Source organism: Halictus rubicundus, chromosome 7 (assembly GCF_050948215.1).
Source record: "Halictus rubicundus isolate RS-2024b chromosome 7, iyHalRubi1_principal, whole genome shotgun sequence".
In the NCBI taxonomy this organism is placed as follows: Eukaryota; Metazoa; Arthropoda; class Insecta; order Hymenoptera; family Halictidae; genus Halictus; species Halictus rubicundus.
Genome location: NC_135155.1, coordinates 14,037,378 through 14,063,413, shown reverse-complemented (window position 1 = coordinate 14,063,413; position 26,036 = coordinate 14,037,378). Strand labels below are relative to the sequence as shown.

Genomic DNA, 26,036 nt, shown 5'->3' with positions numbered 1-26,036 from the left:
ATTCTCGATCGGCCATTAGACCGCGTACCGGGCTTCCGCGGCGAATAATGCCTTTGTTCCGCAATTACACCGCTCCAATTAAGGGCCGACATCGAGAGCCGGCTTTAACGACTATTCCGCGGCGCGGTAATTCGGTAATAAAATGACTTTCCGCCGGCAGCTTATTAATCGAACCGGCGCGGTCTCGTTTGTTACGGGGACGATCCACTCAGCGCTAATGTAACGTAAATAGGCTCGATCGAAACGTTAATTACGATTCGACCGTCCGATCGCCGTATCGACCGACGCCCTACACAAGAACCAAGAATCAAGAACCATGAACCAAGGAATCAAGAAGCCGTAATCATTGGTTGAGAGTCGGGATCCAGGAACTCTCGCGTTAAACGTTCCAGGTATCACCTGGTTTTTCTAATTACCACCGGAGACGATGCCTCGCGCCCGGTCCACTTTGTATCCCGTCTTTATCACCGTGGAAATCGTTTCCTCGAGATCCATCTCGGTCCTTTCACTCTACAGCCTGTCTTTATCGCAGTTCATGGCATCGCATAATTGCCTGGAAACTCGTTTTCCATGGGAAAAATTCAATTTTTCAACTTTCATATTTTCAACCAATTTCCGAATCGACTGACAATCCTCTAAACCTTCGCAATCCAAAATAATAGACATTGTAGGAAAATTTTTTTTTACAAAAAATGGACCCCGAGTTTTGATATATTAATATACATTTTTGATTTCGCAATGTTCCAGCCGGTGGCGAGACGATGGCTAAAATAATTTTGACCACAAAAGAACGGGTTTCCAGCCCACTGTGTGATCGAGAGCAAAGAGATACAGTGAATTCTCGATATATGTCAACGACACAGGCCTTGCCAGCGTCATGTATCGTCTAGGAGACATACCCGAGCCGTGTTATGTTTACACTCCTCGGCGTCCTCCTCGGTACACTCCGCGGTAGTGGGGATAATTCCGCGACGTTTATCGTTCAGGCCTTGGCGTCATATATAGAGAAATGACTGTAAATGGAAAACGGAAGTTATCCACTCACCAAAAAGTCACAATGGCCGACAGCGACTCGACCATCCGTGGAATCGTCGCGGCACTTGCTCTTTCGATAGCCAGTTCTCCTGGTCCATGGTTGTTCTATTCAACCATGACGTCACTGCTGATCGAGGAACGTGGAAGTATTTCTCTGGAGCGTCGCGACGCAGGCATTCCGGGATCAAGCGACGATCTAGAGACGACACGTAGAATCTGCTCGCTCTTCGTCTACCGGGCCTGGATTTTGATCCGTGGCCACGTCTCGTTCCTGAAGATGCTGACAGGTTATTGTGTATTACAGTGGTGTTACGCTAAGCAGTGTTGCATCTGTTTCCCAATCGTGAAAATATTTTTTAGAATTTTGAACAACCTATTTCTCAATGCTTCATCTACGGGAAGCCGATTAATAGGATTTTCAATAATTACCAAAATGAAGCTGAAAAATTTTCTTTTCCATGGTGATCCTAAATTACCTAGAATCCTTAGCTACGGGCCATGGATTTTAAAAAATTATGAGATAATCGATAATCTAAAAACCTACCACCGCCGATCGTTATGACCGGTTTCAGATTTTTTATTTCACAATTTTTGATATTGTAATGATGCTTTCGTGGGAAATGATTATATATAATTAATAGAGCACGTATTACGATGCGAACCGCATAAATCCAGTCTTGTCATTTTGATAAGGCGACATATACAATCATACCATCTGCATAAAATCCAATGATATTTATTTCGATTTCATATTCCACTAATAAACAATTTCTATATTCCTATTTCTCGATGTGGACTTCGCGAATCATGCTACAGTGGTCATGAATGAATAATTATAATTATATATAATTATATGTTTTAGCAAACGAGGGACAGGACGGTACAAAAATTTAGTCATCGAAGATTCAATTTTCGAATCAACAAACTGACAATAGGGAACAAAAAATGCTCGTTTTAAAATAGTTTCTAAAACGTCGTAGACTGACACCGCTACCTATCCCTCTAATTAGGCACACCTTTGCCTCGCGACAACTGGTTCCTCATGTGGATGTCATGGGACATGCTCCTGGCAGGTGGCAGATTGTCAATCTGTTTGGCCCTTGCGTCTCCAACCGGAACCTCAGGATCGACCACCTTCTCCGTTTTGTCAACAAACGAACCGATATTGATGTCTTCTTTGGACATCCTCCATTTCTCGAAATACTGCTTGCTGTATGGATAAGGATCCCCTGGAACTTTTATGTACTCGCCGTCGATGACGTAATTGTCAATCTTAACTTGAGATTCGTTGTCGTAAGCATCGCTGTCTGTCCATTCTGAAGATTGGTCCTGTTTGTGTTCTTCTTTTGCCGACCTCTCTGAAAAAGCGTTTCCTTTGTTCCCAATTGGATCAACAACTGACCAAAACAATAATAATCCAATGACGCAACTTTGTTGTTCTGAATTATTTTTTTATGGTACGTTTACCAACATATTCGCCACATTTTTCTGATTAGAATGAGTCCAAACACGATACAGTTTGGATCATTCTTACTTGTTCAATCGACGTTTCGGTAGAACCTCGATTATGCGAACCAATAAGAGGGACGCGACTCGTTGGATAATATAACAGTTATCTACAACGTTAAACTCTAGTAATCAATACAGTGCATTGTATACTGTATATGGATCGCTTGCGATCGAACCGTTTAGATTTCGATATCGTCGATTCGCATAATCGAGGTTTTACTCAATCGTGGATTAAACAACCAAATATGATCCAAACTGCATCGTGTTTGGACTCATTTTAATCAGAAAAATGTCACAGATATTTTGGTACAAGTTTCATAAAAAAAAAAAAATAAAAAACAACAAACTTTTCACTAGTTATTGTCTTACTGCCCCGATCATCAGACTGCGGATCCTTATGCAAATTCTACGTTTCATGGTTTTAAACATATTATAAAAATCTACGGATACTGCAAATACATAAAAATCCTCAGTCTACCGATCACATAACTTACCCTGCGTCGGTTGCAGAGACATAGACTCATACGCAGACACGTAGTCATCCTCGAACTGGTTGAAGCTGTTAGAAGACTGATGATGATGATCCTCAGCCTCCATAGCCATCGAATCCTTCTCAGATGCATTCATCTTGCTATCATCAACCTCCTGCTCCTCCTGCGTGCTATGCAAAGAGATCCCACTCCCCGCAATAGCGTTCAGACTATCCTCAAACTCGGAATCGACCTCTGGCTGGTTGGTCTGATATTGCTGAGAGTTTCTCAGCAACTGCTGATCAGGACTCGCAACTTCCTCCATGTTCCCAACGTTTGCCAAATCTACGTTATCAGGACTCGTTGGTTTTCCAGCAAGAGCAGCTTCGGACCCTTTGGTGTCGTTGATCTTCTCAGCACTGGCCCAGTACCTCTCAGAACTGGTCGAGAAGGTGACCACGTGGAGTCTAGGTAGTCCAGTTATGGTTGACCATGTCCATGATCGTCTAGAATCAGTTCTAGAAGAGTAAATATCCTCTCTATCAGCCATTGATGATTTCAAGTAAGGCGACTGCGACGTGTGCAGCTTCTTGCTGTCTATCTTCTGCACGTCACCAGTCCGTTTACCCTCCATCTTCTTCAAGTTAACCTTCAACTCCTTCGGAATGCTCTCCTCGTCCTCGTCTTTCATGACCTCTTCGTCGGTCGATGGAATCGCTTGGACATCCAACTTCGGTTCTGGTGGCTCGGGACGGATGCTGAGCAAGTCCGCCGATGTTTTAGAGTTTGGCGCAAAGTCGTCTTTGTTGGAGGTGTCGATGGGCATTTTCGACTTCAGGACTAGGTCCTTCCAAGCTGAGATCTCGGCGTCGAACTCCGCCCCCAAAGGAATATTGTAGTCCTCGTCGGGAGTTGAATTGTCCTTTGACGAGCCTGACGCTTTCTTCAGGACCTTCTCGGTCTCCATTTTGTCTATTGTCTCTACTCTTTCGTCCATGGAGCTGGGTTCCATCGGCTGGGCCGACTGACTGGATGATTCGGTTTTTGTGCTAGTTTTCTCCGGATCCGAGGCGGTCATCCTCACGGTGAGACCCTTTGTGTTGTCGGTGACTGGGTTGGAGGCTGAATGAAAGTAATTATTTTTTTTTTGTGACAATTTTACTGACGCATTGGTGACATTTTGCTGGTTAAAACGAGCCCAAACACGATACAGTTTGGATCATGTTTGCTTGTTCAATCCACGATTCGGTAGAACCTCGATTATGCGAACCGGTGATATCTGAATCTAAACAGTTCAATCTGAAGAGGACCGCGTACAACACAATTCGTTGTGTAAATTGGTAATGATTTAATTTAGTACTGTGGCTAGGTGACTGTACCATTATATAAACACTCACGTTCCATTGGCTAGGTCGCATAATCGAGTTTCTACTGCGCCGTGGATTAAAAGTAGTAAATATGCTCCGAATAGTATCGTGTTTGGACTCATTTTAATCGGAAAAATGTCGCGAATATATTGATAAATGGACTGCGAACTTTATGCAGTTCTTACAAAAATTAGTAGATCGGATGGAAAAGAATAAAAATATTTTAAGAAGTTTGGAATACAAAACTTGAAATAACTGTGATACAATTTTTAATTTGCACGAAAATCTGCTAGACTCTGCAATGGACTAGATCATTTTTGGGTTCAATGTACAAACCTTGGCCCCAAATATATGTCCTATGGACTTCCTGGGTCCTCTGAGCCGTTTCTTCGGGGATCTTGATGCCCCACTGGTACCGGAAGTTGACATCCGGGTTGTCACGAAGACTGTGGCCAGCCTCCATAGCAACGACATCGGGAAAATCTTCAGAAGCATCGGTTCGCAACACCGGTTTCTTTTTCTTCTTCTTCTTCTCTTTGTCGTCCTTCCTTTGTTGCTTCTCGGGCATGTTAGGCTCCCTGATGGGTGGCTTCGTGTTTCTAGGGGAGCAATACGCAACTCCTCGGATCTGGGTGTCCGGTCCGTCAGCTACCAACAGGAGACTGCGACTCAAAGGAGCAGGGTACCATCCAAAATGGCTGACCGACTCTGCTGTCGAGTTGATTTTGGCATCCACGTACTTTTCAACTTTGCTGGCTATCTCTGGAGACGAGCAACTTTGAATATTATGGGCGAAGTTTCGCGGGTAGCCCTTCGGAGTGTCCTCGATTTGGACATCTATCGAGTTTCGAGCTTCTTGGACCCTAACCGCTACAAAGTGTTACATTAGCGCTGGTTTAATTTCGCTCGTGGATCGCGTCACGAATTTTAAACCGAGGAAATTGTTTGTTTTAACCGTCGCCGATTAATTAGCGTTAATTGTAGCGAGTGGCTAAATGTTTCTAACCTGACTTGAAGATGTCCTTGAGCCAGGAAAACACACCCTCCACCTTCTTCCTGTCGTTGTCGTCTGTGCATCGCACTGATGCTGCAAAAACATGTAGTGGCGAACAACATTGTAAACTAGTAAATTAAATATAACAGAATGAATATATGCATCGTTTGTTAAGTTAAGATTTGAATTCCTTGCGGCGCTGCTTTAATAAACAAGTAATGCTTCCATTGGTTTAAATTTATAGCCAACTGTATTTATTTATGAGTTAAACGTACTTAAAAAATTCATTTAAAAATTATACGGATATTCAAAAAATGTCAGAATGGAATTCGAATTGAATCGTATAAAAATGGTTCGACCCAGAAAAGAGTGAATAAAGGAATCTAATAGTAATCGATTTCTGGTCAAACTAACCCCATAAACGCCGAAAAACAGAACCTTAGAAAAACAATAAACCGTGGCAGTAAACCCTGAAATTAATTTTCCTCAAGCAACAAATTCGACGAATTAAATTCCGTTTCTTATGAAAAAAAAAAGATTGTTATAGCGAAACTCACATGCAGTAAAATTTCTCCGGATAAGGGGATTGACAACACCCCGTACGAGCTCGAGAGGGCCAACATGTCCGCGCAGCATGATGTCCGGCGTTCGATGGAAAAATTCTACACGACTGTGGATACTGGGCGAATTTTGTCGGTAGGCCAGACGTGGCAGACAGAGTTTCCCGATTTTCCTGGCTCGATTGATCTCTTCAAGGTTTGTTGACAGGTTCGACAGACTGTCTGATTTTCCGCGGACCGTTTCTCTGTTTTCTCCACCCGATTTTCCTTTCGGAATCGAGCGCGAGCGGCCTGTCCGCGATTCATTTCACAAATACTAACTTTCCCCGCGAATCTCAACAAAACAATCTGCACGGAAATTTGGAACGTTTACAATTCAAGTAAAAAGTAAGTTTAATATAAAATAATGGATTACACATTTGCTCCAAACAACATAGTCTCCATCGAATAAATTTTTAAAAAATATTTAGATAATTTCAATATTAATAGGGCACTATTAACCAGTTAGCTGTTTTTGACGAGTATACTCGTCATGAAGAAATGGGAATATTTTGTGTCATGACGAGTATACTCGTCGAAACGGCTATACGGTTCATTTTTAATGAATTTAGGTACACATTTTTCAAAGAGGTCGAAACAGTTAACTGGTTAAATAAAATTATATAAAAAGAGGAAATAATAAAGACATTGTGATTCGAATCAACACGTACTGATATAAATCAATATATTCACTATTTGACGCAAGTACAATTCTGCACAGAAGGTTGAAATAAATTTTTCGATAAATTTGAAACTAATAGGACACACAAAACAAAAATAGGAATTGCAATAAGGCGCGACGAAGCCGGTGTGTAGTCCTCCACAGAAGGTTAACGATGCTTAAGACAAACAACAAGAAATGATAAACAAATAAATACAAAATATAACAAATATAAAGTATCGCATTGTTCATTTGAGGTTGGAAATGTTTCAGATTGATAGGAGCCAAGAAGCAAAAAAGCCACCACAGCCCTGCTCACAAAAGGTCAAAATGCTTAAAATAAATAATAATGGTTCGAAGCTATCAGGACCCGGATCGATACGACTAATATGAAATAATGGATCGTTCAGGGATGCGGCCTAGCGACGCGAGGGTATTTGTCAGGAGAGATTGAATCCGTGAGCGTTTCCTTTGTCTGTCAACGAAAATGAAATATCAGGTTGACGTATCACGGCTCTCTCGGAATCTGATCGAGCACTCCCGCGGCGAAGTTCCGCGACGAGAAGTTCCCGTCCGGGACATAATTATTCTCGGTAAATCAAGCGAGCCGGAGAGTTCCATCGACTCATCGAAGCCGCCGCGCCGCTGCCCGGGACTTCGGTTAATCATTGCCAAAACTTTTCTCCCCACGAGACCCGGGGAGACCCTCTCGCGCGCTTAATGCCATAATGGACACTTCTCTTTTCTCTTTCGGATTGCCTCCCTATTGATCCGAAACCACTAAACACGCCGGGCATCGTTGCGCACACATTCTTCCGCGCCCCTGGAACAACCGGGAAACTTTCGACCTATTGTTCTCGCTGAACATCGTCGTGCCAGCTTGTCAAAATTACAGAAAGCGTAAAGAAATTTCGCATCTTTTTATTCCTCTCCGAAATCCGCAGTCCGGTGATTAGCTACGCAAACAAGTGCTCGCACAGCTAATTAAGCGGCAAGTACCCCCGAATATCCGGACGCGCAGCAATGTTTGTTTTGATTGCACGAACGACACATCCCCAGGCAGAGGTTTTCACCCTTGCTACGGGTGTATGATCCCCTTGCGATTGGTATTCAGTTGGGCAGATCCCTCGGATCCGTGTAACAACATCGGGGACATGTGTCACCCGAGGACGATAGGTGGCAGCGGCCGGAAATAGCTGTTTAAAATTGCATCGAGGGCCCCGCCGTTGGCGGCACGTGCGCTTTTTAATGTCCCGACGAATGCTTACGATAATGTCTTTTAAGCTTTTATTAACGGTTAGCAGCGGTACGTGGCCCGAATCGCCATGGCCATTCGCATGCGACATCACGAACCCGGCCTCGGATATCTCCTTCGACCGATAACACCCACGGACGTTCCCTCTTTTCACGAGAAACTATTCATTTCGACCTTAATCCTTTTCCCTTCGTCCTTTCAATGTTATTTTTCAACGCGCAGATCAATTGTGCGACTCGTTTACCGATTAACTCCGCAAACTGAAAGGCGGAGAAAATTGGTGTGAATAATCGAAAATGCCGGAATAAATATTTCTGTTCCATTACGATAAAAATCTGTGTAAATTCAATTTTATTATTTTTACAAGTCTACCAGTTACTTGTAGTACTTGGTTTAGCGTTAATGGCTTACGCGACGATGAAGTGATGAAAAATTAGTAGGTGTGATTTTAAGTAGCGAAAATGTTAGAAAAATTTAAGCATACAATTATATTATTAGGTCGTCCCATAATCACCATTTCATTCCACAAAATCTTCTGACCTTTTTGGCAAAGACACCATACCGTCACTATACTGCAGTTTTTCATTAAAATACTTTTCAATGGTGAGTAATATAAACATATCCACGGCACGAACTTATGGGACGACCTAATATTTCCAATCTGCCAAATCAGAAAGAAAATAAATTTCTGTTTCACTTGAGTTCGTTGCAATTCAGGTAAAAAATAATTTTATTTTGCATAAGGATCCGTTATTTAGTGATGAAGATTTGTTTATTGATTTATTTATTGCTTAATGATTGTTTACAAACCTGACACTCTGCTCTAGAAAGTAACCCATAAGGAAGAGCACGAATTAATTTGTACAGCTAATGGTACCCGTACTGCCGTGCATGTTCCGGTAAAAATAATCGGAATATGGCAATCGATTGTTGGAGGACCACGCACGAAAAATCGAGGAGGATACAAGAACGCTCGTAGGATGCTCACGTTTCCCGGAGGACCTCGAGGGAACGATGTCTCAAACGACCACGAGGGAATGACGCACCTGCAGCAAAAAGCCCGTGTGTCGTTCGAGAAAAGTATCGACCCCTTGGTGCGGTGGTTGGCCACTTCTCTCTCTCTCTCTCTCTCTCCCTCTCTCTCTCTCTCTCTCTCTCTCTCTCGGTTGACTCTCACGCGCGTGCCACCGGGACGATAAGTTTGTCATAGCCAATTTATACAATTGGCATGGCACACGGTGGCCTCCGTATTTGCCACTGGGGAGCCACGAATTTATGGCTAATGTCCCACCCTCTCACGGCCCGCAGTATCTTTCTCGGCCCGTGAAAAAATAACCGCTATTTCCGCGCTGGGAATGATGGCGCGTCGTGACCGCTAGTCCTCGCGATGATTCAAACCCGGACCGGATGCTCTGGAACACGTCCTGCCTGGATTTTCGTGTCCCGAGACATTACCGCGTCGTTCGAGTCCTTCAGGACTCTCTTGGCTGATCCTTTGCTGTCTTAAGTGGTCGTCTCCTGTCTTGGATTGCGTTTATACTGCTGGATCAATTAATAAGTTCCAGCAGTCGGGCGTATTAACACTTTGTCTGCCAAACCTCAAAAATTTCATAAAATCAAAGCAATTTATCTGATGAAATAAAAATTGCAAAAAATTGAATGTATGACATTGAGCAGTCCCCCAGCTATCTTGCATTTTACAGATCCCAAATATATTTTAAATTAATTTCAAAACCTGGACGAATAATTCCGTCACCCACCCGAATATTACAAAATTTGTATTCAATAGATTACTAAACATTTAAATATTATATGTAGAAGTCGAATCATTTTCGTATGAATAAAGTGAAACTATTCTAAGACGGAAGAAAAATATAGTTTTAAAATGAAAATAGCGCCGAGTGCAAAGGGTTAAATATCAGGAAGCCTATTAGTAGAATTTTCAATAATTGCGCTGTACCAAAAGGTAGGTTAGAAATCTTTCATATGACAGTTTTCTTTCGATACAAGGCAACGGCGCGGGGCGGCTGTCGCCGTATTGCGGATGAGGGTATACCTACTGAAAACGTAACAGTAATTGTTCGAAGACACCCTGCAGAATAGTGACACGAGGAAAGAGCGTCTGAAATGAGAACTAGAAGAATAGCTTGCGAGTCGATAGAAGGGTGATTTAGGGGACGGCAGAGGAGAGAATTCTTCGGCAATTAGCGTGCCCGTCACGGGTCCGCGAATCGGAATCGCGACGACGATTAATTCCGGGTCTGTCGTCGACAATCGTTTAAGTTTGAAAACGATTTACACCGTAGTCTACCTCGGCGCGAGGTTGAAGCGTGTCGGGTAAGAAGGGTGAGTTTGCATTCACGGGGGTAGCTTTCGAAGGTAGAGCGAGAGGGGAAGAGGGTTTGAAACCGCTCGTTTATCAGTAACCGACTCTAGTGAAAGCGACACCGAGCCTCTACGCCGCACGAATAACAATCCCCCGAGCCCCCTCTGTCGGCCCCGATGCGAAAAGTATTGCCCGAACCACCCCTCATGGTCGCTTTTCTACCTCGGACATAATTTACGCCGGGCCGTTACCTCTCTCTCCTTTCTTCCTTTTTTTTTTTCTATTTTCAATTCACTTAGGACCCCGGACGAGAAATTCCCCGGGTTTAAAACCACCCCCGGACTTCGAGACCACCCCCCTCCCCCGCAGACTCGTGAACCGCGAACTCGAGACGTCGCCTCTGATTTCCGACGATTTCGCGTTTCAACCGTTTAAACGGTAATTGCCCGAAACGTCGAGTTTTGCACGGGGCTTTATTTTTATTTGTTTCTCGTTTCGGTTTTTCTTCCTGTTTTGTCCGTTTTTAGCGTTGTTAAGGGGCGGGCAAGTTGGTACGAGAACCGTCGAGCGAATCGCGCGCGATTCTCGTTTAATAAAGGCGCACGGTGTCGGCTAACTTCTCGGGGCGAGAATCGATATGGCCTCCGCTGGAGTCGGGTGAAGATCGTATTCTGAATTGTAGCTTTATCACTTCGGCCCAGGGAAGCTCTACTTAATAGCATTCTCAGTGGTTATGGCGTCTTTGTTTCGTTTTAGACCCGGGGCTTCTAAATAAAAATCCGTGCCGGACTGTAATGTTCCTCAATCACCATGCAAATGTAAGTGTTACGAAATAAAAATATGCATTCGGTTCCACCATTCCCACGTCAAGGTATAAAAATGTGTGTATGCCTCTAGCGTTCCTGCAGTGACAAATAAAAATGTGTGTATGACTCTAACGTTACCAAATTGACAAATAAAAATATGCATTCGGTTCCAGCATTCCTACGTCGACATATAAAAATGTGTGTATGCCTCTAGCGTGCCTGCAGTGACAAATAAAAATGTGTATGCGATTCTAACGTTACCAAATTGACAAATAAAAATATGCATTCGATCACAGCATTCCTACATTAAAGTATAATAATGTGTGCATGCCTCTAGCGTGTCTACATTAACGAATATAAATGTGTATTCGATTCCAGCGTGTCTATACTAACAAATAAAAATGTGTACTCGATTCCAGTGTGCCCATACTAATAAATAAAAATGTGTACTCGATTCCAGTGTGCCTATATTAAAAAATAAAAATGTGTATTCGATTCCAGCGTGCCCACACTAACAAATAAAAATGTGAATTCGATTCTGGCGTTGCCGTAATAGGTTCCAAGAAAATCTTTTTGAAGACGTACCCCTGCTTTAAGAAAATGCAGAAAAATTCTTCAAGGTTCTAAAGCAGAAGAGTCCCTCAGCATAAAAATCGTAGGCCGGTGGCGCGGCGATTAGGGTCGACCGATCGATCACCAGTGCCGGTTTTCGATCGAGGGTTGGGTGACCGATAACCGGAAGGGGGTTGCGTATCGTTCAGGCTGTCTACCGGGGGGTGGAAATTGACTCCGACAAACACGGGCACGAATCTCATCGAGGTGGGTCCGCGTCAAATTCGCAGAGCGGAAACCGGGCATCTTCTTGTCGACCCATTTTGCAAGTGTCGTCGTGGCGGCGGGCTAATTTGTCAGTTGTCGAGTTAGCGTCCTCCGGGGGATTCCCCTTTTCCGTGGGCCCACACCCCATCGGGACGGTAATCAACCGGTGAATATCTAAACTGCAGCCTCGAAACTCGTCCCATCCCCGGAACGTCCACCCCCTTCGTTCTCTCATTTATAAAGAAGAGGCTATTCCGGCCCGGGGAGGTGCGATTGATCCACCCCTCGAACCCACCCCCGCCACCCTCCGTTCCCACCCCTGGCCCGATCCGGCTCTATTATTCTCTTCTTTCCATGAAAAACTCGCCGATAGCGGCTTCCGGGGCTTTCGAACCGAATCCCCGGGTCGAAATTGAATTAGGGGGCTAGGATTGATTTAGATTAGGCGAACAGGTAGACTTCTGACTTCTTAACCCTTCGCGGTGGACACCGCTCCCTCCGCTTTCTTGCTGAATTTCTGTTATTGTTCTTCTCCCTCTACACGAGCTTCGCGAGTCACTTTGCGAAGGATTCTTCGCCGATGTCTCAGCCATTTTCGATCTTGTCAACTGCGGAAAATGGAACACCAATTTCATCAAAATTCAGTAGCGTGACGTCGACAGCAATGTTCTCAATTTCTTTCAGACCTTTCTCTAAAGTGCATCGTGCATAATAAAATAAAAATTCGATTTTCACTTTGCTTGTAGCAAATCGAGTATAACATTTGACCGACTTATCCAGCTGTACCTTTCGTCTCCTAAAAGTGATCAGCCTCCCACGCAGTCGTTTAAAATCGAAAGAAGAGAGCTGTGCTCGCGTTTCTCCGAAGAAATCGAGTCTCAAAGGGAGCGTGTCGAAGGAGCGCCACCGCGAAACGATCCGAGTTGCGAAAAAAGTCGGGGTAGCGTAATTTGGGGCGGGGCGGGGGGAGGAGGAAGGGGGTCGCGAAAATGCGCAAAACTGCCGGCTAATGTTCGTCTCGACGTGACAGGTGGATTGGCTCGGTTGTCACGGAGCTGTGTTTCGAGGGAGAGAGAAATAGAGCAAGCGAGCGAGAGTCTTGTAGCGGTTCCCGGGGCTTTGTAGTCATCCATTCCCGGGGCTCACCCCTGTGCATTATTTAAATAAACAAGAGAAGCTGGGGCAGATTGGCTCGCGTCTCTCTGTTCTCCTCCGAAGCAGTTCCAGTGACGAACAATTATCCCCTCCAGCCGGGGGGAAACGGTAGCAAAGGCTCGACTGGAGGCCGAAGTGACAGGCCAAGGGGGTGCCGACACAGTGTGTACCCCGGAACCGTTCTAATGAATTTTAAATTGCCTCGCATTCATAATGCAGGCCCGTTGACAGTCAGGATGAACCGGAGATGACAAAGTAAAACGGCCGACTTAATATTTCCGGACGGCCGCCGAACCTGACGGGAAAATTACCGGGAAACTACACCTCGACTCTGGTTGGCTGTTAAGGTAGCACTTTCATTGTACGCGGAATCAGTTGTTTGGCAGTGGACTGTACGGTGGTTGCCACCTGCTGGGAGTTAGGGGACATCCTTCTGTTGAGTTACGCTGAGAGTAGGCCGGAATTGATACGAAAATTGAGAAAGATTGTGTGGATGAAAGTAAGTCACTTTTTAATGATCTCTTTGTGCAGTCGATACATGTGAATGACATGTGCATGATGTCTGTGAGTAATTTATCACCAGGGGTTTAACCCTTGAGACGCTCCGAATGTCGATAACATCATATAAAATTTGATATATCGGTGTAATAATAGTAATTCGATGGCAGAACTCTTTTGTTTATGATTGTTACTTTATGGAACGTTTGTCAGTAAATTTGTGACATTTGGCCGATTAAAATGAGCCCAAACACGATACAGTTTTTATTATAATTGCTTGTATAATCCACTATGTGAAGTAACCTCGATTATCCGAACGAGAGGTGACTATATTCAGATAATGGAACAGTTATCTAGCTACAATGCCGGATTAAATCTCTACTGATTAGTGGAATGAATCGTGTAGGCTGTCTGTAGATCGAACTATTTAAATTTAGTCGCCATCGGTTCGGATAATCGAGGTTCTACTAGATCGTGGATTAAACGAGTAAATATGAACCTAATTCTATCGTGTTTGGACTCGTTTTAATCGGGAAAATGTCGCAAATATGTTGGTGTGAAAGAGAAGAGCTTTAAGATTGTTTTGCGCACACGCTGTCCTCTTCAAGGCTCGACGCTGGCGTCTGCAGATCGAAGACGATACAAATCGGATTTCGGTGCCGAGGTTCTCACGCGTATTGAGACAATGCATGCGTACGATCGTAAGAAAAATAGTGTCGAGCAGCATACGCTCGCATTCCGTCGAAGTACGTCTGACGACAGGTCTCCGAAGGCGCGGCGAACGTTCTTCCTTGAAACTGTGACTGGAGAGTGCAAAACAGAGGCATAACTCTTTCAAGATACGTTTACGCGGGGCGGTTCAATAAGTAAGGAACGGTTTATTGTTCCTCGGCACGAGTGAGTCACACGAGACGTGCCACTCAACAACGAACGGCCGCCGAAGAAGACGCTGCGGGCTTCTGCCTAAAGAGAGCGGCCGACATCAAGGAGGAGGAGGAGGAGGAGGACTCGCGTCGCGTGTACTCATACGTATTTTTGTACCTCGTTCCGAGATAATTACAGAATGCCCCCGTTTACGAGTTCGACCAATTATAACCCCCGGCTCTCGTTCGCGACCGTCGAATTAGCAACACCCGAAAAACGATTAGTTCCGAGCGACGACTAAATGTCAGTAATTTCGCGAACGGATCGAAAAGAAAGAGAGAGAGAGAGAGAGAAAGAGGAAGGGGGAGAGGACTTCCGCTCTGTAATACCGATTCCGGTCTCGGAAAAAGAAGAAATTAATTTCCGGCACGCGGTTGCGTTCGGCCGGCGAATTAAAGAGTCCCCCGGGATACAATGTATTTAACGATCGGTCGGATGGATGCTCCGAGAGGGATCGGCGATCGGCAATGATAATTTACACGCATGTAAATCGAGCACAACCATCGCGCCAACGTTCGTTCGTTCGTTCGTTCGCCATTAGGTAACTGTAACGCCGGCACCGATGAGACGCTTTTAATCTACGAGCGGCACGGAATCAGAACCGAACCGAACCGATCTCTGTAATTGGCTCTCTCGCGATCGGCATCGGCCCCGGTGAAATTGTACCCGCGTATTATGTTACGGTGCTTTGTCTTATTGCGCGAACGATGATGGTATTATTACCAATGAATGTCCGATTTATTCTATCGGGAAATTTCAAGTTCGTAAACGATTTTTCCAGGCGCGGACGATCGGTAACATCACCGGCACTCGGTGGATTTTGCTTCCGCTTTCTGGACTCGCTTTTGGAGGAATTAATGCGAGCCCTTCCTTGTTTCGAGGTGCACGATTCGATTTTTGTATTCGAAACGGGAGATTATTTGTGATACAAATTAAAGACGAGTGTTGTTAACCCTTTGCTTTACTATTTCATTCCAAGGTTCTCTCTTCTGGATTCGAAAACGCGAAACGAACGCTTGTGACGAGTTACAAGTCGATACCCCTACCACAAGGGTAGTTATAGGCTGGTCACTGTTTAACGAATTATGCCCTGTTTCTTCCGGTCCGCTTGACAAAAAATTTCGGAAAAATTCACGGACATTCTTCCTAACGTCAGACACGACTGTGAATTTTTTCCGAATTTTTCACTGCAAAATCGATTTTTAAAAAATTCCAGAAACTTTGGAATTGCTGATTTTATAGCGGAGTTATCGAATACGTTTATATTATTATGCGAATATAAACTATTACTAACTATTGACTATTTATTATTAATGTGTATTTTTTCAGATTTTTCGGATGAGGATAACGTGCACTACGGTAGTACTCTGTTTTTAATTGAAATCTGCTCGCAACCGTTTTTCTGCGACACTCTGAAAGCACCGTATCGGTTTATGCCAGTTTGTGGCGACTTCGCACGGTCGATTCGTGCCGGAAAAAATAAGAGCCTAGCCAGACAGCGTGATCGATCGGCAGAAACACGGAAAGATCGCGGAAGACGCGGGCGTGAAGTCGGGCCGGGCGTTCCCTACCGAAAACACGTCGAAGTAATTATCGCCGGGTGGTGGAGCAGCCATTCCGGAACCGCATTCTCCCCAAAAATACCCGGAGCACCGAGCACCGAGCACCGAGAGCAGCGCGGCAGGGTTAACATTACGGCGTACCGTAAATTGCTGGTGGGTACGGCTAGCTGCATCGAATTGCCGCTGCCTGACGTGCATAAACCGCGAACAATTCGCGCGGCAGAACGCGAAGATGCTGCTGCTGTCCGCGGAATCGGCGTCTTGGGAGCCGTGCGCTCGTTGCGCATGCACTCGGACCGATCGGGCCAATTGCAACTGCCGGCCGATGCACTGCTCGGCCGACGCGGCTCGAACGTCGCAAAATCTCGCTTCTCTTAAGTCACGTGACTTTTTCATTAATAATTTCCATTCGTAGCCTCCAAACACAGACTTAATATCCGTCTTGGTCTTGATCCGACGGGTCCTAACATGCTTCAAGTTTTTGGTTTTATTTCGCAGGGAATCAAGACAAAATATAGCTCAATTTGTAGCTGGAGATATTTTCTAGCGCGCTGCTCTCTATTTCATCCAGAAAACTCATCCAATGGCAGAAAAATGTGTGCATTCCGCGGCATGGGCATCGTCAATTTTTGGCCTACTTCTAACGCTTATGTTACCAAATATCTGCAGAATCTCGGCAGTCCCTGACCAACGTGTCCTAGATTGAACCTTCCTCTTTCGAATGAGCCCTTCACCAGCGACAAAATATTCTTATATAAAGACGAAAACTTGAGGCACGTGACACCATCTTTTGACGGTAATGTAGTCACTCTACCTTATCGCGAGTCTATGACCGGGCCCTTAAAGAGTATTCACAAAAAGGAATTTTAATGCGGGCAGTTCAGTATTTCAGCTGAAATCTACTGTCTTCGTTGTGCGCATTAGCGCATTAACCAGTCGGAGCGCGCACCTACACTGGCTCACGAATGTATTCGTACGCCCTTTAAAACAGTATGACTTTTTCTAAATTGCACCACACAACCTGAATTTTTTTGAGCAATTAGAAGAATTGGTTTACCGAGTGACGCGTAAAAAAGATTGTGAGAAAATCGCAATTGCTAGGAGTTATAACAATGGCACTTTTGAACCCGTAATGAAAATTTAAAATATGCAATTTGTAGATCTAGATTAGTTGTAAACGTACTGAAAATTTCGTCGAAATCGGTTGACGCAGATAAAAACGGCACGCATCGAAAGATGTTCGAACTTGTGAATTTTAAACAGAAAGTGGCTAAAAGTCGTGAAAAACTACGATTTTCACCACTTTTAACTATTTGTAGCTCATGTATATATCGATCGAATTTATATAGATCTACAAAACGCATATTTAAAATTTTCGTTACAAGCTGAAATAAAAAAGTTTTGGAAAGTGCCTTTTTTATTTGCTCTTATAATTCCTAGCAATCAAGTTACAAGTTATACTGTTTTGAAGGGCGTTCGAATACTTTCGCGAGCCTGTGTATGTGTGTCCCTAGAATTAAGCGATGACGGATATAGGCGTCATGACACTGCCTTCTCCCCGTGACGGATATAGTCGTCAAACGCAATTGACTGGTTAGTTAATTTCGCAGAAATTTTCCTGCAATAATTATGAAATAAATTTGATAGTTTTACCGGTCCTGTGGTTCTAGAGGATTTTGTAGAGTTAAGGGAATTTGGTGAAGATGAAAATGACTTGTCCAGCTGGACCGGCCAGCCACGGATTCCACGGAATCCGGGCCGAGCGGTGTTTATTGTTCGCGATCGGCCCCACGGTGCCTCGGTTTGCGAGAAAACACGAGACAGGTAGCCACCGAGTTCTGCTAGCAGGCACCAACGAACACCGAAATAGACACGCGTCTGGCCAACGTCCTCGCCGAGCCGATAAACACGCCACTCGAGCCCCTAACCGCCCCAAAAATCCTCCTATCTGCCGAGAGAAGAGTATTCTTTGATCTACACCACGACCTCGACTGTGTCGGCCCTTCTACGACTTCGATCAAAGGACAACAAGCCTCTACTATTCTTGTACGAACTCGTCGAACGCAGATGTCGATAAGAGTCGATAAGAGACTCGGAAGATGCTCGTTAGACGCCTTTGTTGTTGCGCCGATTTCTTGGAGGGGCGTGCTCGCTTTAAAAAGTCAAAGTGAACTGGAAAAGTAGCAGCAAATCGATATCAGAAAATACGCAATCTCTTTGGGCACTTTTGGGTACAATTACAAATTTTAATTACAAATTTTTTAATCCCCGATATCTAACCAGAACCTCTAGTATCGAAATTTCACTCTTCCTTCAATAACTTTGCTAAACTGATAGTAATATATCAACATGCTCAAATAAAACAATTACAAAATAAATTCGCAGTCTGGTGACGAACAAAATTTTTGAACGCGTCGAAGATTGAAATATTTTGTTCTGCGATTTTTCTCGGCGGGTCATAATCTGCAACCACAGCGATCAGTGGATCTTCCTTCAATAACTTTGTTAAATTGTTACCAACATATCAGCATGCTCAAATAAAATAATTACAAAATAGATTCGCAGTCTGGTGACGAACAAAATTTTTGAACGCGTCGAAGATTGAAATATTTCGTTCCGCGATTTTTCTCGGCGGGCCATAATCTGCAACCGCGGCGATCAGTGGATCTTGAGAATGATCGCAACAGGAAGCATAGCTGTTTCCAAGGGGTCTGCTCCGTAATTCGCTCAGTCCGACCCGCGGGTACCATCCAAAGTCTCCGCGAACCTGGCTTCGAATCGAACCGGCTTCGAACTCTGTCTCTGGCGTTGGTTGGCAGGCAGAGCTGCGGTAGCAAAAGGGGGATGATAGTTGAGCCAGGGGATGGGAGTAGCAGGGGGGTTGGTTGGTTTTGCGTAGCGAGTTGTCGGATGTCGGTGTCTGCGGCCGGATGTTGCGTCAGTGATACAACCGGATGATACTTGGCGCCCCGGGGCCGTTCCGCGTCTGTAAGTTAGCCACGTACAATTACCATGCGTCTCGGCACTCGCGATGCCGTTACAGCGTTTTCGACGAAACGTTATGGATGGATGGATGGGAGGAGCAGGGCCAGAAACCGACGCAGGTTAGCACAACTTCGAGCGGAGAGAGGGCGGGAGAGAGAGAGAGAGAGAGAGAGAGAGAGAGAGAGAGAGAGAGAGAGAGAGCGACGGCGGTGGTTATGACGAGCATGATCGCAAACTCGAGCGATCCGAAGATTAAATCGTGGGTAATCGGTGATGCGCGCGTCGAATGCAACTTCTGCAACGATACATCCTTGCGCTGCCTGCCAGCAGAATTTTCTACGTCGTTTTTTGCTACATTTGTGGAATTTTAAGAGACTTCGTAGATTCGCGATAAGGTAGAGCGACCACTTTACCGACAAAAGTGGGCGAACAATGGTTTTCACGTGCCTCAACTTTTCGTCCTCACGTGAGGATATTTTTCGCTGGGAAAGGGATCATTCAAAAGAGGAAAATTCGAAGGAGAACTTTTGTGCTTCTGGTTGAAAATTTTGATTGTCGCTACACCAATCGAGACGCAAGAAAAATTCTTGAAAAACGCGGGACGCGTTTAACTCGTTAACGGAAGAGGAATTTGTTGGGGCAAACACCTGAATAGGATGAATGAAACGGGGGTGTGAAAGCGAAGAAATTATTAATTAAGGCGTAGGAGGCGTCCGCGAGCATGCGCGACGGCCAGCAGGTTAGGATGACGAGTGTGGGATGCAGGAAACACGAGGAACAATGGGATCTTGATACGTTAAACGGGAACGGTAAAGGAATAATCTAGCAGGATTCCAACGTCTCTATATTAGTTAGTGTCTTTATTTTTCATTCATCTTGGAACCGTTTTGCGCCCGGTTCACCAGGTCAAATCGCATCAACTGTTGCGTTCGTGAGTTATTCATTGTTGCTTAATCAGTTCAGCTGGAGTTGTCTGGTGTTACGCTTCTGTGATGGAGTCTTTCTCCTGTTAGAATGGAAAATTATGTTCATCAGAAAATGCACGCCTTCTGACAATTAATTGGGAGCCTTTATCGTTTCATTGTGGATTTTTATTAGTGACATTAATCGAGAGATTTGTTTTAAATTCTTTTGTGGATTATTAATGACATTGATAAAGAGCTTTATTAAAAATTTGTCTATGGATCGTTATTACCGACATTAGTAAAGAACTTTATTAAAAATTTGTTTATGGATCATTATTGCTCACATTAATAAAGAGCTTTATTAAAAATTTGTCTATGGATCGTTATTACTGACATTAATAAGGAGCTTTATTAAATATTTGTTTATGGATCATTATTCCTCACATTAATAAAGAGCTTTATTAAAAATTTGTTTATGGATCATTATTACTGACCTTAATAAAGAGGATTTTTAACCATTTTTGATTGTAGATCAGTGACATTAATAAAGAGAATTACTTTAATATATTGTGTGGATCATTGCTAATAACATTGACGAATAGTTTTAAACTTGTGTGTAGATAATTAAAAGATGGAAAAATGGAAAGCCTATATAAAAATGATGACTTTATAAATGTACAACTTTGTCGTCGAAAACATACAACAAACAAATTTAAAGCGTACAAAGAGAGAATTTAATTCTATCGTTACATTGTTTTGGACATATTTAAATTATTAAGAGAGGGAATACAATTTTACGAATCATTTGTTTCTTGTAGCTATTATTTTGCATGGAAATATATCATTATTACAGTGAGTAGCGGTAATGTTTAGACGCGTATCAGTTAAGTACAAGGTTCGCGATAATCGAGGAAAGATTTAGGACACGATCGTTGACAGTCGAGGATCGTGATTGTAAAGTCGAACGAGAGTATCGAAAGTTGTACGGCCCGTTCATCTTTTCGGTAGTAAACCCCGCGAAGTGTTGATTTACGAAACAGATAAAATTTCAGGTGAATCTCGGTGGCTCGTATTTTACATGTTGCGTACTCCTCGCCCTAATCTACTTCGGCCGTCTGACCTAGTATACTCCGAATCCCCTTTCGAGATTAAACCTCTGACATTGTACTTTGTGTTCACCGTTCGAACAAACTTTAACTCGTCTAGAAAAATTCATAATGACACACACGTCATTCACTGGTCACAGACCAATACAGTCGTATCTCTCATTTGTTTTTATTTATTATTTAATAAATACAAAAAACTTCGCACATTCAACTTTTACTAAATTCTGCTTTAATTCGATTTCTAAACGCAAATATTTTATTTCTACGATGTTGTACGAATTTGCAAATTTTGTTAAAACATTTTCATGCAGTTCCCTAATGTCATACATTATTCTTTAAACATTGATTCGAGGGAAAAATTTCTTCGATTGGAAAATTCACAGCAGCGAAATTGTACAGAAAATGTTATTAATTTTTGGTAATATAAACGCTTGCTTGTGTCTCACAAATTTGCACTATGCCACAAATGCATAATTATCCAAGATACAGGAGCCACTTAAGAGTGTCTTTATTTCTTGAATTTTTGTTCTCTTTGATTCTTTTGATTTTTCTACTGTTTTAAGTGCAGCTTCTCATTTTTGTCGTAAATGCATAAAATCCGTTGGGTTATTAGTTTTTGCAAAACCGTTTGGTCTGTCGCAGGGAAATCGGTTGTTCCAGACGCATTAAAGCTTCTCAAACAACCACCCCCTCTGATCGTACATTTAGAGAGTGATTCCGACTCGGACTTAATTGCTCTACAAACGAGCCGACTACACTTCCATTCCCCACGAAATCGATAACTCGTCCGCAAGTGGGTCACCCCTTCGTCTGGATCGGAACGTGACGTAGGGTGTTTTTCGTTTGAATCGGCCTGTGCCGATCCGTTTCATACATATAACAAAAATCACGCGTATAGCAAACCATCTGCCACGAGCAGCTCAAATCTTTTAATTAATCAACAGTTATCAACTAGGTCTACAATTTGGGTACATTGTGTTTTACTTCAAGTAGTTTTTGGTTAAAGTTAAAAAATTGCCGAGACAGTCTACAATATATGGAAATATATTTAGTTAGATATTCGTTGTTCAATTAATTAGAAATATTTAAAAATAAAAAATATTCTTTATCAAAGAATGATGTTCAACGAGGTTTTAATAATGTAACTGCATTGCGTTTTATTTTAGGCAGTGATTGGTCGAAGTTTTTCAATGTAAAAATAATTGAAAATACTGCTATATTATTTTCAACCTGCCAAACGTATTAAGAAAGAAAATAAATTTCTATTTCTCTCCAGTTTGTTGCAGTAGAAAATTTTGCACGAAGATCCACTGTCTACGTATTACCAGAAACATTATTGTCATAAACAAATATACTTAGTGGTATTTGGTGTTCGGTAGTTGCAGTATTAATTGTAAAATAATTTCGGGAATATATTCTGGAAGAGCAGCTTTCACTTCCAGCTAAATTGCATTCGGTCGCATCGATTAGGGACAGCCCCCGCGTAAAATCTGCTCGTTTATGCGAACACGGCGACGAATTAATAGGAGGCATCGATTCGCGTAGGTGGCCCCGAAGAATTAGGTAAATCGTGTGCAAATGGCTGGCCGTGACGTTTTCGTGGCCGCACGGTCTTAGGTCACGCAAGATACCCGGCCAGATATTTGGTTAAATATTAATGACGTCGTTAAAACAACGCATTTGCGGTTCGTTAAACCGTGAGGGGGCGCCGTCTAACGACTGGCCGACGAGGGCTCGCTTCCACTAGCCATTCCGTTAAACCAACCACCGGCGATACCACGTCCCGGTTACCTCCTAGAATCCTATTATATTCTTCACTATACACCGGTTACAATGTAACCCCGAGATCAAATTTCCGATTAATCCGCCCCCGCGTTCTTGATGGCGCCCACGAGATCGTTTTAGAAATATTACATCCCCGCATGTGAATATTCAATGTTCAACCACCAAAAACTTATTTCTATTTCTCAGTGCAACGACTCCCTTCGAACGAACGTAAACCAACGCGTCTTCTACAATGGCCTTCGACTTTTATATTAGGGGTACCATAAGTGATTACTTGAGCGATTGATTAATTATTTGCAAAGAATTTGTTTTGTCTTTAGTTCTGTACCGATCGTTCAAGAGGAAACACGTATTCTTTTACAGATTTCGGTAAAGCAGCCTGTGTTTAAAATATTCTAAAAAGTCTCATTTTTTTGCACAACCCTGTAATAAAATGGCGGCGTCCGTACCTTCCGAGAATTTGCGATGTTTATGGAGATGTATTGGAGGTCAACAAGTGTCAACGTTGGTTCAGAAGGTTTGATGCTGGTGATTGTGATCTCTCTGACAGGCCTCGAAGATTATATAATAAATTAAGAAATAAAATCTTGAATTTACTACAAAGTCTGTTTTAGACGCATTTAAATGTCGAATCGAACCTGTCACGAACATTCCGAGCGCGTTGCCCGAATATTTGTCTACACTGATATCAATAGTTTCACGCGGATAATCTTTGGATTTTGTGTTAGTATTCAGGTTCACTGCTCTCGATGTGTTATCTATATGTACGCGACGGATCCACCATTTAGGAAGACAAGAAAGTTAGATAAAAAGTTCCCGTGGAAGTTGCGTCAAATGAAAAGCTATTGCTCTCGCGATGGAGTTTCGAAAGTCTTTCGATTTGCATCTCCTTCGCGGGGATGACCATAAATCCGTCCGGCTAAATCCACGCGAACTTTCTTCGGATCCTCTCCTCCTTCGCCGGGAAATTTCGAAATGAGTTTCTTTCGACAATGTCCATGTTGCGTCTCTCCAAAAAATGATATACCCACTAATTCATTATGTTCAGTTGACACGAGTTTAGTCGAGGTGCACCGCTAAAAATGCAAACGCTTTTGTGTTCAATAAATTGCTGAACGTTCATTGTACGTTGCGGTATAAGTAAATACACTCGATTTCGTACCGGCAGAATGAAGAAGTGCACACGTGGTAAAAATATTCTAAATGAAATGGAACTTTAAAATTGGACGTTAGGTCACGTCTTCGAGTGCAAAGGGTTGGAAAATCCTCAGCCATGAATTTTCAAACATTATCAAATGATCTCCGGTAGACAGCTAAGCTGAAAAAATAAATCCCACAGTCGAGACTCAACCAAAGCACGAGCATTTCCGAATCGGGAAAGCCACCCCCGGTGTATCAGCGATAAAAGAAAGGCTTAAAAGTCACCCCCGATCCATCCCCGGTAGGCAATCAAGTTAAAAACATCGAGGGCGGCCCGCCGAAGAGCAACTGGTCCCGATCGAACACCACTAAATTCGAAAGCTAATCTCGAAGGGCTGGGCCACCCCCGCGCGAGGGGGTTTCGCCCAATAAAACCGACGGTGGTATGTAAATTCCGTCGTCTCGTGTATTTCGGATCACGGGCTCTCTAGCAGTTTGGGATGGAGAGAAGCTGGGAAAAGTGGCGAAAAAAAAATCGAGACCAGGATGGCCGGCCACGATAAACTCGAGGAAGGGGCGGAGAGGTGATATTTCAAGACTGCCCCCCACCCCTGCAGAGTCCGGCTCCTTAGACAACAGGCTCGAGGAAGCGAGACTAGTTAGGCGCAGGGACAACAAGCATAAATTCTCGAACGAGGGATGACCGGGCGGCACGCAAAGTCCCATGATCTCCCTACACCCTGGCCAACCCCTACGACCTTCGCCACCCCCGTCGCCGAATCCTTTATCCACCTTGCTGGACGATGGGGATGCCTGATCTCTAGGTTTCAAGGTTCATTCGAGTTGAGGATTGTTCAGGGTGCTTTTTGCCGGCTATCGGATGTTTGAGGGTGAACTTTTCAGAGAGGGTTGCTTTTGAGATGAACCTCTTGTGTTTCTCGGAAATGTTTAACCTATCGAGCATTAAAATTGACCAGTATGCGTCATGTTATCAAAATAACCAGATTTAATTTATTTCAATTTTGTGCGATTTTATAATATACAGGGTGCCTCATTTAACTGTTAATAACTTCATTTATACAGATACAAAAGAATGTTTGGGAAGAAAGTTATTTAAAGGGGTCGTTAAGTCTGTGGGGATGAAGGTCATCTCAATGTCATATTTTCCAAAATCTCGGAGTCGCAATCGGGCGCAGAGCGCAAAGAAACGCCGCAACGTTCGCGCAATGCTCGGACATGATGGGTTGCGAAAAACGCGAATCAGCGATTACGGAATGTGGTCCGGCATCTCGAAACTCGATCGATCTCGAAACGAATCTCGGTGACGTGGCGAAGGGACACGCGACGGACATGCGAAAGGCAGTCGGCGGCGTCTTGGAATCCGAAATATGTTCGACGAAAGGACGAAGTCTCAGGACTGAGAAGACGTTCCTTGGTATTTCGGTGCCGATCGGTATGTGTCGAGAATGTCCAACGTGTGACGTCCTAACGCCATGTCACCCTGTCGACCTTTGCGTGCCGGAGTATCCCCCTCGAGACATTCCACGGCTGTTCCGGAACGTCCGAGAACGTCTTGGAACATTAATTGTGGAAAAAGGCCGCTCGTTAAGCTTCGATTCGAACTCCTGAATGAACGCTGCCCTCGAGAACGACGACGGTAGACTGCCCTTTCCCTTGCCGGGTGCTAAAAATTGATTTTCCACTATGCTTATATATGGTGTATATTTTTCTATTTTTATACGTCGTATACTCGCATCTTTGTGCACGTTGTACACTTGGACCTTTGTGTACGTTGCACACTTTAACCTTCGCATACTTTGTATACGTTGTATACTTCTATTTTTGTATACGTTGCACACGTTGTATACTTCTATTTTTGTATACGTTGTACACGGTGTATACTTCTATTTTTGTATACGTTGTACACGTTGTATACTTCTATTTTTGTATACGTTGTACACGTTGTATACTTCAACCTTTGTATACGTTGTATACTTGTATTTTTGTATACGTTGTACACGTTGTATACTTGTACTTCCGTATACGTTGTACACGTTGTATATTTTAATCTTTGTATACATTGTACACGTTGTATACTGGTACTTTTGTATACCTTGTACACGTTGTATACTTGT

The 26,036-nt window shown here is 43.5% G+C and overlaps 1 protein-coding gene across 1 annotated transcript; it reads right to left on the bottom strand.

The window, feature by feature from the left end:
* Nucleotides 1-2,037: 2,037 nt before the first annotated feature.
* LOC143355872 (uncharacterized) lies at nt 2,038-5,480 on the bottom strand. The gene is made up of 4 exons (XM_076791041.1): nt 5,393-5,480; nt 4,718-5,251; nt 3,039-4,136; nt 2,038-2,393 (listed from the first exon to the last, which is right to left on the bottom strand). The coding sequence occupies exons 1-4, from the start codon at nt 5,478-5,480 to the stop codon at nt 2,038-2,040; spliced, it is 2,076 nt and encodes a 691-aa protein (XP_076647156.1).
* Between the last annotated feature and the right edge of the window lie 20,556 nt (nt 5,481-26,036).